The sequence below is a fragment of the Electrona antarctica genome (assembly GCF_951216825.1).
Source record: "Electrona antarctica genome assembly, chromosome: 4".
NCBI classification, from domain to species: Eukaryota; Metazoa; Chordata; class Actinopteri; order Myctophiformes; family Myctophidae; genus Electrona; species Electrona antarctica.
The window spans coordinates 4,727,917-4,744,047 of NC_136809.1; the positions used below are offsets into that span (position 1 = coordinate 4,727,917).

A 16,131-nucleotide genomic window follows, 5' to 3' on the forward strand; every position below is an offset into this window, starting at 1 on the left:
ACCAGAGGAGTTTATAAATTATAGCCAATAGGCCATGGTCGAATATGACATCAAGGCATTTAACAGCAACTCAAGTAGTTACTATCCCGGTACTCCAGTATCGCTTGTGTGGGACAAGTGGGATGGGCAAGTGGGATGGGGGGACGGGGTCCCCCCATCCCATCGCTTGTCCCACACAAGCGATACTTCGGTCCCTCAAATGAACAGTTTGGATCTGGTCACCCTATGCTGGATGGATGAATCAAACAAAACAAGGGTTCTGAAAAATCACTTTTTTCTTTTTATTAAAAACTTGTATTGCTAGTTACATATTTGATTCACCAATGAGAACTGTGCAACATTAAGAGCCAAGGCAGAGATTAAGGTTTTTCAGCTTTTTGATTAGTGTTCAAATAGTGGCTGACATGAGTTTCAGTTTGAGCTCGTTTTTGTAATTTAATTAAAATAACCTTTAAATGTTTTTTAAAATCAGACAAAGAAAATAATAAAAGATTGCATATGCATTCACCCAGAGCACCCAAAACAATTAACCCAAAATCATAAAATATATATAAAAAAAAACGAAATACATAAAACCATTAAAATTAACAAATATTCTCTGGTATATATATAGTTTAAATGTGCTTTTATTTATTTTTCACGTTATCTAAGCAAACAATCACTGTCTGGTCTCTGCCTCCACAAACCAAGGTTTCTTTTTGTTTTTTTTTACAAATCTTATAAATCGGGCCCTCCTAAAGTCCTGCAAAAAAAATCCTTGCTTCACATCTGTTCAAGAATTAAGAGTTATACAATCTGTCCATTCACTCTTGAAGGCAACTTGAGTCAATTAGAAACTATAGTAAAATACGCACATCACTTCGTGGAGGTGCTGGGTTCAAAAAGTGACATAGGAAAAGAGAAGAGAACCCGCACACACATATGCTCCAAAAAGTTTATTTTTGACGACGTTTCGAGCCAAGGCTCATCATCTGGTCAAACTCCTGGTCCAAGTTTGACCAGATGAAGAGCCTTCATTATCATAAAAAAACCTTTTGGGTTCTCTTCTCTTTTCCTATCTCAACTTGAGTCAATTGTAACGCTTTTGTAGTTGTTTGTTTGAAGTGGCATGAACAAAACAGGGGGAAAGAATCATTTACCCACCCCAGTGCCTTTCTTATTTATCTTTTTCAAAATCATCCGCTCAGTAAATATCTACATCTTACTCGGCACTAAAGAATATGCAATCTTCTACAGAACAAGCACTACAAAAAGCACGCAAGAATGTCTCACCCAAAGTGTCGTTCTCTTCTGTATAACCTTGAATGACTACCAGCCAATAGTTAGGTGGACCACGAGTTTGTGGAAATCAAAGAGTTTTATATTCGATATAAAACAAACGCAGACAACCAGACTATGATACATACAGCCTTACATACAAACATGTAAGTTCAACACATTCCAATAGCACGTTGGAATATTGAACTGTTTTGAGATCCATACATTCTGAAGTAGTAACTTGCAAATAAAAAAAACACCTCCCGAATGGTTACCCAAAATCATCTTGGATACACAGACCCATTGTGCATGAACGAGGCACTCCAGTTAGTCCACGCTGACATTTTGTTAAGAGGCAGTCTCATATTTACACATTTATAATTCATAATAGATTTGCAGATAAAAAAAGAAAAATGCACTCAATGAATCAATACTAAATCAAATCCTTTCTGGTCTCCCAAGAATACTAAAGTAGATGCTTAGCCGTGATAGAACATAATGAACGTATTGAAGAGCATGGCGGAGAAATATGTTTGTTTGCCCCTAATTCACTCCACTTCTATAGTCCTGGAATACTAGGTACCAACACCCTCTATTTTGGTATGTGAAATTCATACTTAATAAGAAAAAACAACACATCGCCATCTGAGTTCTATCACGAAAGTCTTAAATTACACGGAACATAAGCCAATTAATCACAAGTCAATTCAGTGTAAATTAAGTTTTTTTTTAGCGAGGGGAGAAAGGTGTCGGATTCTACAGTTGCGGCAGTAGCGGTGTCATTTGGCACATACTGGTACGATACTGCAGTACAACATGAAGCTAGATCATGACTATCACCAAAAACAGGAGTAGAAGGCGAAGCATCACGGATATCTAACGCAATCCATGAACATTGGTTCTTCTGTTGTAAGAAAACACAATTGTAGTATTTAACCATTAGGAAAAAAAAATCACAGATATTTTCTGGAAAGGGTCCTGTTAAAATTCCAAAAGTTTCCCTTTTGATTTGTTTGGCAAGTGTAGTAGTAGTAGTAGTGTATTTGACTTCCTGTGTTCCAAAAAAAAAGTTCCAGGATCCTCTTTTTCGCTGTGTGCGTTGGCTTTGTTTTACGAAGACGAGATCGTAGCAGACAGATTAATACAAAATAAAAACAAGTGGTTATTGTGTCATGTCAAACTGTCCACAGGGAGAGTAAAGTCATGTCTTTTTTATATATCCCAGTTATTTCAATAGTGGCTAAAAGTCGGTCTGGGTCTGATTCAGCACAGGAATGTAAGAAACAGACTGAGAGGAGAGAGAGAGAGAGACAGCCTGGGCACACTTGAACTTCCATGCGCGGCCAAAAGGAAGCTGTGTTTTGCGTCATCTCCGGGTTTTTAAGACAGCTGGTGGATGGAAATGAAGCTCCACCCCCACGCGGCAGGTTGCCGCTGGGGCAAGCTTTACCGGGAATATGGCCGACGCGCCAATCTTCCGCGTGGGTGGAGCTTCATTTCCATCCACCAGCTGTCTAAAAAAAACGGAAATGACGCAAAACACAGCTTCTTCTGTCCGCGCATGGAATCTAAAGTGTGCTCAGACCCAGAGAGAGAAAGAGTGGAGTCTGTAGTGTAGTGGCTGTGGTCCCTTGGTGAGTGTTATCAGATCAGCAGGGGCAGTAGGCGGGAGGCGGCTGTCGTCTGCTGATGCACACGATCAGTTTTTCTGGAAAAGAAAAGACAGGAGTGTGGGTTGAATTTGACCCATTTAATTTAGACCCGAGGACGATTCTACAAAATGTCTTATAAATCCTGACAGTTTTCAGAAAAAAACTCATGTTTCTATATCAGTGGTTCTCAAATGATTTCATGTCAAGGACCCCCAGAAATTATATGTACTTGGCCGCGGACCCCCCATCTGAAAATATGTTGTTCCAGGGAGCCTCCCCAGAAGCAAAGATTTGAGTCAAAAACGTTCGCTCTGAAAAAATATATATTCAAAGATTTGCGACACATTTTCACGTTTTCTTTCTCCAAAAATAGCAGATCTACAAGCTCGTAGCGCTGCACTCGGTGCCGCGCTATGAGCTTGTAGATCTGCTATTTTTCAACAGCTAAGTAAGTAAAGTAAGTAGCCTTGCCGAGCCATGAGGCCCATAGGACAGGAGCCTATCTCCTGTTTCTGTAGCGTGAGGCAGCTTGATGTACAAGTACACCCCCTGGACATGACGCTAGTATGTCGCAGGGACTTACCCCCAATCCAACCCTTGATGCTGAGTGTCAAGCAGGGAGGCACTGGGTCCCATTTTTAGAGTCTTTGGTATGACCCGGCCAGGGAATGAACCCCGACCTCCCAGTCTCAGGGCGGACACTCTAACCACAAGGCCACTGAGCTGGCTAAAGTATAACATAATGCTTTTATGTTTGTGAATCAATACGTGAACACAATTATATTGAAACGTGTAGCAGAGTTTTTTTGCAACATGGTACGACAAGACATCAGCAGTGGAGTGGCGCACAACGCAATTAGCAGCACACATCTCACAAGATCCGACTGTACACAGAGAATGAAAAAAGGAAAGGGAAAAAAAAATCACTTGTGGCTTTCCAGCAGGGGGAGCAATAATACAGTCCAAGACGAGTAACTATGGCAGTTCACTCATACAACTGGTCACACAAACTGATGCAGCGACACACACGCACGCGCACACACACACACACACACACACACACACACACACACACACACACAGTGTAAAGACTTTGACCATGCAGTGAGGGCTAGTAGGATACACATACCATGCTCACATGCAGTGTGACAGACTGTAGGTGTAGCCTAACCATCATATGAATCCATGAGAGGCACAGAGGCCTGCCTCTCCCCATACATCCCTCCCTGAGAGACACACACAATGACACGACGATAGAGAGAGAGAGAGAGAGAGAGAGAGACGGTGATCCATTATGGCGAGTAGTAGTAGTAGGAGGAAGAGGGTTGGGGAAGAGAAGACAAGAAGAGTAGAGAAAGATGGACGTGTTTGTGGACAAAAACATAAATGAGGGACAGACGTGTGCATCACACACAGACGAGAGAAGGAGAGAGAGAGGAGAGTTTACAAGTTTAGTTCAAATACAGTCAAGAAAAAGAAAAATTAAATATAAGACAAGTTAGTGAGGGGAAATATAAGTGAGAAACAGATTTACAATGGTGTTCAGTAAAACATGCATCGACATGCTCCCTCTGTGTGTGTGTGTGTGTGTGTGTGTGTGTGTGTGTGTGTGTGTGTGTGTGTGTGTGTCTTTCACAGTAAAGTGATGTAACTGGCCCTCATCATGTGCAGTCAAGTACAAATGTGTCCTTGAGTTCAAGTTGTTCGGCTGCGATCTTTTTCAGATTTTGTTTTCAGATCTTGTCATTTCCTGCTCTGGTGGACTGACTCTTCAAGTGATGTTTCCCCATCATATTCAAAACATGGTTTTTGTGGCCCAGTCAGGTCTGGACACCTAGGCTGGTAATCCCGACGACCTTTGCTGCGTGTGTGTGTGTGTGTCCCCTCGTGCACACATAGTGCATGTGTACCCATAGATATTTAAAGAAATAAATGCCTCATCGGCCGCTGCAGTTCGTTGGGAGTGATGTGTGTTGAAGGAGGGGCGGAAGAATTTACACTGGGAGAGGAAGTACGCCGGAAGTGTGGAAGGCACGTTACGTCACGCTGCCACTCAAGTGATTACTGGCCAATCACAGCGCATCTTTTCCGGGACTTATCAGACCCGAACATGCGCTCTGTGACGCACGCTCATGCTTCCGCGGTGCTTCGCAAGGAATCTGGGGAACGTGTTGCCCTCCCTTGAGCACATACGCTCCAGAGCACATACACTCCAGAGCCCTCCCTTGAGCACATACGCTCCAGAGCCCTCCCTTGAGCACATACGCTCCAGAGCCGGAAGGGGCGTCTACCTTTATATGTCTATGTGTGTGCGTACCTGCACTGTGTCTTTATCAGCAGGATCGAGTGTGTCGTCAAGAGTGTTTCTCCGCCCTCTCTGGTCCAGTGTGGAATAGGCATCTGAGGAAGACGGAGAGAATGTAAAGACACCACAAATATGGCAGCTTACTGATCCGTTACATTTATGACACCCGGGGCTGGGTGCACTGCTCTCAGCGTGGTCTGCATCCCCTGATCCCATAATGCACTGCTCTCAGCTTGGTCTGCATCCCCTGATCCCATAATGCACTGCTCTCAGCATCACCTGATCCCATAATGCACTGCTCTCAGCGTGGTCTGCATCCCCTGATCCCATAATGCACTGCTCTCAGCATCACCTGATCCCATAATGCACTGCTCTCAGCTTGGTCTGCATCCCCTGATCCCATAATGCACTGCTCTCAGCTTGGTCTGCATCCCCTGATCCCATAATGCACTGCTCTCAGCATCACCTGATCCCATAATGCACTGCTCTCCTCTTGGTCTGCATCACCTGATCCCATAATGCACTGCTCTCAGCTTGGTCTGCATCCCCTGATCCCATAATGCACTGCTCTCAGCTTGGTCTGCATCCCCTGATCCCATAATGCACTGCTCTCAGCATCCCCTGATCCCATAATGCACTGCTCTCAGCTTGGCCTGCATCCCCTGATCCCATAATGCACTGCTCTCAGCTTGGTCTGCGTCCCCTGATCCCATAATGCACTGCTCTCAGCTTGGTCTGCATCCCCTGATCCCATAATGCACTGCTCTCAGCTTGGTCTGCATCCCCTGATCCCATAATGCACTGCTCTCAGCTTGGTCTGCATCCCCTGATCCCATAATGCACTGCTCTCAGCTTGGCCTGCATCACCTGATCCCATAATGCACTGCTCTCAGCATGGTCTGCATCACCTGATCCCATAATGCACTGCTCTCAGCATGGTCTGCATCACCTGATCCCATAATGCACTGCTCTCAGCTTGGTCTGCATCACCTGATCCCATAATGCACTGCTCTCAGCTTGGTCTGCATCCCCTGATCCCATAATGCACTGCTCTCAGCATCACCTGATCCCATAATGCACTGGTTTTCAACCTTTTTCAAATCAAGGTCCGTTATGTATTCAGCCTTTTAGCCACGGACGTACAACCATTTGATGACATTTAACCTCTCAGACCCAAAACTTAGAATATCTTGTTGTCATTGGATAAGAGTTTGTCCACAATGAGTGATAACAGGCACACGTTGATCAAAACAGCAATTCTTCTACATTCTTTGTATGTATTATGTAGTCTTCTTGTAAATTAATTAATCCTGATGTTTTAACATTGTGTTTTTATTTTGTGGCTTTCGCCTTTATTTTATATTTTTTATGGAGGGACAGACAGTAGGCTGACAGGAAATGGGGAGAGAGATGGTGGGAAGACATGCAGTAAAGGCCGTCGGGATCGGGAGTCGAACCCGCGGCACACTGCCAGACTGGATTACCAGCCAAGGTGCCTGGACCGCTGAGCCACGGCTCAGGTGTTTTAACATCTCTTGAACAACACTATCAAGATTCAAACGTATTTACACTCAAATTCAAACGTACCCGGTCCCAAGTCGTTCATTGGAATCATGTCTCTTTCACCGTCTGCTTTCGCCCCTGAAATGAAAACCAAAGACACAATAATAAGCACACGCCACCATATCAATGCTTCTCATTGCGATAAAGGTCTCTGCCACGGCCATGGTTAAAAGTGGTGTGTATACGATGTGCTTTGGCTAACATTTTCTATTACTCTGCTCTACTATTTGGTCGATGCGTTCCTCGACCTCTAACCTTTGTCTATGAGCGGCAGGGTGCTGTCCTCGTAGCCTCCGTTGGCTCTGGTGTTGACGGTGGGAGGGTTGAGGTTGACTAACCTTTGTCTATGAGCGGCAGGGTGCTGTCCTCGTAGCCTCCGTTGGCTCTGGTGTTGACGGTGGGAGGGTTGAGGTTGACCATGAAGTCCGTCTTCTTCCAGCCGTCCTTCTCCAGGGTGCGCCTCAGCTCCTTGTAGGCCCAGACCGTCTGCAGCACCAGGCCCGCACCGCGCACCTCACGCTCAGAACGGTTACTGGTGGAACACAGACACAAAGGAGGAAGAATAAGAATAATCAGTTGCATTTTTACAGCGCTTTTCTATGCACTACGTGGCTACTCAAAGCGCTTCACAATGGTTCATACATTCATACATTGGGAGGTGAAGCGGCGAACAGTCGACGCCAGCGTCCTCACTTCCCACATTCACACACCGATGGTGGCGAGCTCACACCGACAGACTCATTGGAGGCAACGTAGGGTTCAGTGTCTTGCCCAAAGACACTTCGACATGTAGACAGGAGGAACCGGGACTCGAACCACCGAGCCATGGATTATTGGACGACCTGCTCTACCTCCTGAGCCACAGCCGGCCACAGAAGAACAGAGTCAGGTGAAGAGGACCAGTCCAGTAGTTCAGGGAAGCAATCCGGGGAAAAAACGGTGAAATATTTTTGATAGCTTACCTTGACGATTTCACTTATAAGATACATGATCCAAAAAGCGTTCCTATTATGAACGAGAGGCATGTTGAAGTCAGAAATGAAGCGCTTAGTATATCCATCAGATCAAAACCACAGAGAGTGCCCTGGATTAGGAGAGACGAGGCAATCTTTCTGCCGCGCTAACAGCTAAGTGAACGGTAAGCTAATATGACTGAAAAGCGAAAGACGGTGGCCGAGTGTCCGACTGAAAAATTAAAAAAGGAAATAATTCAGAATACTCTCCCCTCGCCTGGTATCATTGAGGATGCGCTAGGACGTGTGGCTACGTTCTACGGACGGAAACGGTTAATGTAAGTCGCTCTGGATTAAGAGTACTGTACTGTACTGTACTGTGCTATTGTTATAGTTGTCAGTTTGAAGCTCAACAGCTGTCCTGTAGCCCTTTAGGCTGCTCAACAGCGCCACCTTACGTCACCCATCGGTATTTCCGTACTGAAACGGACATGCATACATACATTCATACATAGGGACAGACATGCTGTACATACATAGGGACAGACATACTGTACATACATAGGGACAGACACACACAGTTGTTCATAGGAGCGGAGCGGTGAGGCACCGCTCAAAAGTACGATTTGTGCTCTTCTCTGCCTCGAGATGCCTTCTCTGCACTAGCGAGTAAAGTGTTGCTCCGGTCTCCCTTGTGCATTCATTCAATCTCTTCCAGATATATCCACACCCCCACCCACACCCACACCCCCACCCCCACCCACACCCAAGCTGCTCACTCACTCACTGCCTCCAACGAGCACACGTGTGCCGTGGTTGAACCGGGTTCAGGTTTTACCGGTCCCGTATATAAGCCAGTTTATGCAAACCCATCAGATTTAATCATCTAGTCTAACAATGTAAACATGCTCCAGATGCATGCCTTTCAACATCGTTTGCACTCCCACACCAGTTCTGTCTTGAAGAATTGCCCTAATTTTACTTTTGGTGTGCCAGATCGTACAGTGACGGCCAGGAGACAGTGGCAACAAAACTAAAGTAATTTAGTTTAACGTTGTTTAATACAATCAGATAGGACTTTTCTGTTTGGATGTATGGGTTGTCCATGGCTGCTGTTGCAACTCTAGATTCAACATATTAAAAGAGAAATCTAGTGTTGCAAACACCTGCGGCTGACCCTTACCCGTCTTTGTTGATGAGGACCAGTCTCTCGATGCCCTGCGAGGCCCGGAGGGTCTTGGCGGCGTCCAGACTGGAGCCCAGAACCTCATGGAGCGTGCTCAGTACGGACACCACCGTCTCCTCAGACAGCGCTCGGACCGGCTGGCTCTGACCGCCGCCCGGCAGGTTGGCCACCAGGTGGGGCACCGCGTGTTTTCCTGACACACACACACACACACACACACACACACACACACACACACAGAGACACACGCACACACACAGAGACACACACACACACACACACACACACACACAGGCATTTAGCAGGCGCTCTTAATCCAGAGTGATTTACAGTAAGCAGGAACAATACAAGGTAATACATCAAATACATATAAATAGTCATCAAGAGACAAGAATCCTAAGCAAGCTAAGAACCTAATATCTGTCTAACTATTGTCTGTGCAGTGAAGCTATGAGTATACATTATAGAGTGCTACGGCTACATAAAATGCTAAGTTATAGGCCTGGGCCATGGCTCAGTGGTCCAGGCCTGGGCCATGGCTCAGTGGTCCAGGCCTGGGCCATGGCTCAGTGGTCCAGGCCTGGGCCATGGCTCAGTGGTCCAGGCACCTTGGCTGAAAATCCAGTATGGCAGTGTGCCGCAGGTTCGACTCCCGATCCCGACGGCCTTTACTGCATGTCTTCCCCCCATCTCTCTCCCCATTTCCTGTCAGCCTACTGTCTGTCCCTCCATAAAAAAATAAAATAAAGGCGAAAGCCACAAAAAGAAAACATAAAAAATGCTAAGTTATAAATCTAAATTACATAAATTGAGCCTTTGCATACGCCTGTAAGGTCGGCGAGGCTAGTGCAAGTGCTACGGCAAGTGCTACGGGCCAAGATGGGAGTCTGAAGACTACGGCGGAAGTGAGCCCTCCCTCTAAGGGACAAGCGGACCCCATGTCAGACAATTTCACAACAGAACCATTTGGACCCCCTGAAGGTGACCCCGGTCTGTTAAATAAAGGAAGTATAGAGCGTCGCAGTCCCGCCCCCTTCCATGACGACGCCTGGCCCAGGAAATAATTCCCAATGCATTTTCCTCATAGACATTTCAAAAAGTATTTATTTAAAGACCTTTTAAGCGCCGTACAAAGCCAACTCGAGTCGTGACAAATCATGACAACAAACACAATATTTTGGAACAAACAAATAATTACAAAGAAGAAAAACAAAAAAAGTTTTCTTCTTCTTTCTAATTATTTGTTCGGCCTGAAAATTTGTGTTTGTTGTCATGATTTGTCACGACAAGAGTTGGCTTTGTACGAGGCTTAAAAGGTCTTTAAATAAATACTTTCTGAAATGTCTATGAGGAAAATGAACGGGGAATCATTTCCTGGGCCCTGGTAGGGGACTGCGACGCTCTATAACATGCCCACCCTTAGATAAATAAAAATGACACGCACAGTCGCACAAAGAGACCACAGGGCCTTACCTAGCAGGTCTCGGTTGCGTGCGTCGATGGCCAGGTTACGGAGGGCGCCGGACATGGCCCGGACCACGCGGTCGTTGCTGTGCGCCAATAGCTCCGTCATCATCGGCAGGCCTTTCTCCTGCCGCAGCAAGGCGCGGATGTAACGACCGTACTGCATAATGGACAAAACACATCAAAATGGACATTAGAACTTGACAGTTTGCTGAAAACCCCCCAAAAATATATGTAATTGCCCGTCGAGCACCCTCTGAAAATATGTTGTTCGAGGGACCCCCCGAGGGACCCCCCGCAGCAAAACGATTTGAGTTAAAAATGTTCGCTCTGAAAGAATATATTGAAACATTTGGGCCACATTTTCACGGTTTTTCAAAAATAGCAGATCTACAAGCTATGAGCTTGTAGATCTGCTATTTTTCAATAGCTAAAGTATAACATAATGCTTAAAACACCAAAAGGGGTTCCTGTGTAAGAGGAATTGCAGCAATACGGAAGCCACCGCATGTTGTATTGGTTTTGAGGCAGAGCTGGACATGTCGTTGTTTGAGTAATGAAGTTAACCAGTTATTAAGAGAGTATAATAGACCATTGTTAGACTGAATAAGCTTCCATCGTTTTAAGTATCAACTTAATCTCTTGGATTTGGGAATATTATGGATTTCACCCAGAGGTTAACGGTGAAGCATTAAAATTATCAATTTAATAAAAATGTCTCTCAAACAAGAGCTCCATTTTAAAAGATCATGTTGGTGCTGGGTGCGATAATATCACAGCATGTTCTGTCATGTTCTGAACTGAAGTATATTTTAATGCACAGACTGATCTGATCTTGGACTCTCAAGATCAGATCATGGCTCTTAAATTATATTATATATATAATATTATATTATATTTATATGCATTTATATGCACTTTATTCTACTATTGCTCAATCTATCTTTTAACTGCGTTGATGGGCCTGCACAATTAAGAATTTCACCCATGTTACTTACGTAATGTGACAATGTTTGATTTTAGTTTAGAGAGAGGGAGGTACTAGAGCTGATTTTAGTTTAGAGAGAGGGAGGTACTAGAGCTGATTTTAGTTTAGAGAGAGGGAGGTACTAGAGCTGATTTTAGTTTAGAGAGAGGAAGGTACTAGAGCTGTTAGTTTAGAGAGAGGGAGCTACTAGAGCTGCCACATATACTGCCAGTTTGTCATCTCCTCCTTTACATTCAGTAGATCCTGTGATCTTTTGTGGCCAGATGTAATTTCCGGGGGTCTAGTAGCTAGGGCATTCATTACAAAGTCCATGCATCGACTTCATTAACACAAGTCGATTCAAATTAGGAGAAGTCGAAAAAAAATATATATATTTAAAAAAAAATAATAACATTTTAATTTGTTTCCTCATATAATATTTGCTCTATGTGTGCGTGTGTACAGAATTCAAACTGTAGGGTTGGTTATTGTCACGGACAGAAGTCATTTCTTCCCTTTGCAACTGCATCGGAGTTCAGCCTTAATTACAGCTGTGATTCTCCTTTGATGTGCGCCCTCCCCCCCCCCCCCCCCCCCGCTCTCAGCGGTGTCCCCCCCCCCACCCTCAGCGGTGTGTGTCGTCCCCCCCCCCCCCCCCCCCCGCTCTCAGCGGTGTCCCACTAATTGACTGAGTGATGTTTAACTGCACCGTGTCAGAGAAGTACAGAAGCGTGCAAACTTCACCCCCCCCCCCCCCGACTGTGACTGTCCTGTTTCTGGTTTAGCTTTAGGCGCGGGACGCGTGAATCTCTCCGTCTCCGGTCAGTGCGGGTTGTTTGCATGGCTCAGAAAAGAAGAATCTTGAGGACGTTATGGAGTTGGAGGAGGAGGAGGAGAAGGAAATGTTGTTCACGTCGTGGTAATAGGCAGCTTTGTGTTCTCTAGGTACACAAGGTATTTGGTATTGTGTTCATATGACTGTACCGGGCCGCTGCGCTCGGTGTGCTGTGCCAATTATGCTTCGTCTCACTCTCTGTTACGTTCTCTTTTCTGGTCTCTGTACCAGTGTGTGTGTGTGTGTGTGTGTGTGTGTGTGTGTGTGTGTGTGTGTGTGTGTGCCTGCACTGTTTAGTGTTTTGTTTACTATTACATGTATGTGTTTTGATAATCAGCGCCTTGCCATCGATAGGCCTACATACGGTGTGTGTATAGTATGCATCCCCCTTATGGTGTGAAGCAGCAATAATTCAACAGACAGATCCACTTACATTCCAGCGTCCGGCACAGAGGTTCTGGACAGCTCCGGCGGAGGCCTCCAGAACCGTGGGGTTCTGAGACTCCTTCAGCAGGGAGGTGTAGATGCGCACCACCTCCGGCTGGAACAGCAGCTCATAACCTGCCCCACAGGATGGAGGAGACAAAACGTTAGCCTAGCCTAGCCCCCTAGATAGCACGTTATGTAGACTTAGATAGTATTTTAAACAGACTTATAGCTTGTTACGTAGACAGCTCTAGAATTGCATTTTATGTAGTCATAGCACTTTATAGTACACATGTATAATATATTATATAGTATAGTATGTATAGTTTAGATACTCCACTGTTACGTTCCTAGTTTACGCATGATTCATGATAACTACTTTTTTATATATGTGATGTATGCCATGCTTTTGTTATTGCTTAATGTAAGTCGCTCTGGGTTAACCCATTGAGACCTGGAACGCATCCATGTCACGTTAGCGTTTAACCAAACATTATGTTATAATTTAGCTATTGAAAAATAGCAGATCTACAAGCTCAAAGCGCGCCACCGAGTGGCGCGCTATGAACTTGTAGGTCTGCTATTTTTGAAAAATCGTTAAAATGTGCCTCAAATCTTTCCGAAAATTGTCATGATTTAGAAAACTTTTTTTTAAAAATTTCGACGTCAGGCCTGAATGGGTTAATGTAAGTCGCTCTGGGTTAAGTGCGTCTGCTAAATGCCTAGGCCCTAAATTGTAAATTGTAGTACAGTAGTCACATTCCATTGGTGATTAGAGAAAATAGATCATATGGAAATAGGTAGGAATGTTGTGCAGGAGTGTGTTGGAGGTGAGGAGGATGTTTTTGTAGATCTTTTTGCAGAAAGCATACGGACAGAGAGCTGTTGGGTGACTCGTTTACCTTTGGCAGGTGTGGTCCGCTTGGGAATGTCTATTACATCTGCTGCTGCATCCTCGTCTTTCCTCCCTGGAACACATTCAACAACACAGCAGATTAACAGCTTGCAAACAAACAAACAAACAAACAGAAAGACATACCAGTCAGTGCAGATTCCCAAACCGCTGGTCAGACTCGTTAGGTTACACCACTAAATGACTAGAACGTCTCGTTCATTGAGACGGTGAGGATCAACACCAGGTGCTTAACCCAATTAGGCCTGACGCCGAAATTTAAAAAATGTCTTCTAAATCCTGACAGTTTTCTGAAATACCTCATGTTTCTGTATCGGTGGTGCTCAATATTTCATGTCAAGGACCCCAAAAATGATATGTAATTGGCCACCGACCCCCCCATCTGAAAATATGTTGTTCTAGGAACCTCTCAGAAGCAAAGATTTGAGTTAAAAACATTAGCTCTGAAAGAATATATGTTCAGAAGATTTGCGCCACATTTTCAAGATATTTAAAAAATGGAAGATACTACAAGCGCGGCACACGGCCGCGCTACAAGCTTGTAGATCTGCTATTTTTCAACAGCTAAAGTATAACATGATGCTTAAAACAGCAAAAGGGGTCCCCGTCCAGAATGGGTTCATCCCCAGTGGTCTACAATGCATTCTTTCAGTATACTTTCACCGTTTGATGTTACCCGTTTAGGACGGGCCGTTGTCATGTCATGACATGGACAAGGAATGGCCATTTTTGAGTGTTTATGCAAACACCAACATGGAAGTCCATTGACAATGAATGGCTTTGAGCAGCTTTGAGTGTTTGTCTTACACAAACATTGTGTGAACACAAACATTGTGTAAGACAAACATTGAAGACAAAAGTGAGGACGCAAATTGTAATTGGCCGGTATGAAGCGCCCCTCACTTCACACAGTGTGATTTTTACCTTTCAATCTGGGAAGCCCTTTTGTGGTAGTTGTTGCTACATACAGTATAGCAACATATATATATTTTTGTAATTTTCTGAAAACGAAGGTCAGGATTTCGAAGGCATTGTTAGAATCGGCCTCAGGTGTAAATGGGTTCGACTGCATTGAAATAATGTTTATGTATCACACACACACACACACACACACACACACACACACACACACACACACACACACACACACACACACACACACACACACACACACACACACACACACACACACACACACACACACACACACACACACACACACACACACACACACACACACACAGTAGGGTTAAGGTTAGTATACAGCTACAGAGATCTGTTATTAGCTCAAGACTCGTTATGATTACTACAGCATGCAGCTGAAGCAAAGCACAGCTAGCTCACACAGCAGCAGCAGCAGTGGCGTGCACAGATAGACACTAGGGGGTGCTAGAGCACCCCCTGCCCTTTTGGCAATGTGCCCTTTTGAAAAAAAAAGAAAAAAAAACTTTTTTTTTCTTCTTTTTTTTTTGATTTTTCAAAAATAGCAGACCTACAAGCTCATAGCGCGCCACTCGGTGGCGCGCTATGAGCTTGTAGATCTGCTATTTTTCAATAGCTAAAGCATAACATAATGCTAACACCAAAAGGGGTTCCCGCCCCAAAATGGATTAAGGCAACCGGCCGGTTCCACGCGCTGCACAAGGTGCCCTTTTTTAACTTGAGCACCTGCCCCTCTAAATGTCTGTGCACGCCACTGAGCAGCAGCAGCAGCACCCAGGGCTTACCTTTGGAAAACCACTCATCTGTAGCCCCGGCCAAGAAGCAGAGGAGGACGGAGGGAGAGGAGGACGGAGGGAGAGGGAAGAAAAGAGGGAGGAGAGGAAGGCGAGAATGGAGGAAAAAGAGAAAGAGAGCCATTAAGTGAGAGGCGAGCAGCCACATCCCAAAGCCACCAAACATTGACATTTTTGTTCACATCCCAGACAAGTGGCACCGTCCGCTGCACCACAAAGATATAGAATCAGTCGGCAAAGAGACGACCATTAATAAGACGATAACACTCCAGAGACGATAACAGACGACACTGTCTGAAAGAAAGATGTCAGTTCATATTAAAAGAACGCCTAGACCTAACAAGGAAATACGACCATATATAGAGAGTCTGATGTCAATATCGGTAGAGGGTGCAAATCCACGGGTTCATGTACCATATTGTACCGTATGTATAATATATGAGAGACTGACTGTCATAAACGATACAGAGACTCCTCTCTGACAATAACGCCGGGACAACTTGTTTATTTTTGGACCACAACGCTTATATGAAAAGATTTTAAGATGAGCCCATGTTATTCTCCATAGAGACATTACTTCCGTGAACCAGGGGAATCGAGGGGATGAGCGAGTGACGTCAGGACTTCGGCGCTCTATATCAAAATGAAGGGAAAAAAAACACAGGGTCTCTGCTTTCATTTGGCATTATTACAGCCTCTGTATATATTCTGAAAGAACTGCAATTCCTAGAATTCAGTTGGAAGTGGAATCAACTGAAACCACGGAATTAGCCCTTCGCAAAATCCCACCCCAAAAAGCGATTGTCCAATCCAAATAGATTAGCAACTGTTGCTATGCAGGTCAAGCTTTCGCCACCTCTGGTGTTATTATTTT

General features: G+C 44.8%; 1 protein-coding gene across 3 annotated transcripts in view; it reads right to left on the reverse strand.

The window, feature by feature from the left end:
• Window positions 1-257: 257 nt before the first annotated feature.
• Window positions 258-16,131, reverse strand: part of ctnnd1 (catenin (cadherin-associated protein), delta 1) — a 95,432-nt gene continuing 79,558 nt past the window's right edge. Inside the window, exons 13-22 of one of the 3 annotated variants that reach the window (XM_079499031.1) lie at window positions 15,249-15,266; window positions 13,511-13,576; window positions 12,616-12,743; window positions 10,390-10,540; window positions 8,914-9,109; window positions 7,116-7,309; window positions 6,802-6,855; window positions 5,227-5,309; window positions 4,039-4,135; window positions 258-2,965 (exon numbers count right to left, since the gene is read on the reverse strand). In XM_079499031.1, the coding sequence (XP_079355157.1) occupies window positions 4,076-4,135; window positions 5,227-5,309; window positions 6,802-6,855; window positions 7,116-7,309; window positions 8,914-9,109; window positions 10,390-10,540; window positions 12,616-12,743; window positions 13,511-13,576; window positions 15,249-15,266 (950 nt within the window). In that variant the 3' untranslated portion in view covers window positions 258-2,965; window positions 4,039-4,075. The remainder of the gene's footprint in view (window positions 2,966-4,038; window positions 4,136-5,226; window positions 5,310-6,801; window positions 6,856-7,115; window positions 7,310-8,913; window positions 9,110-10,389; window positions 10,541-12,615; window positions 12,744-13,510; window positions 13,577-15,248; window positions 15,267-16,131) is intronic. The other 2 variants (XM_079499032.1, XM_079499033.1) reach the window with 2 other exon arrangements.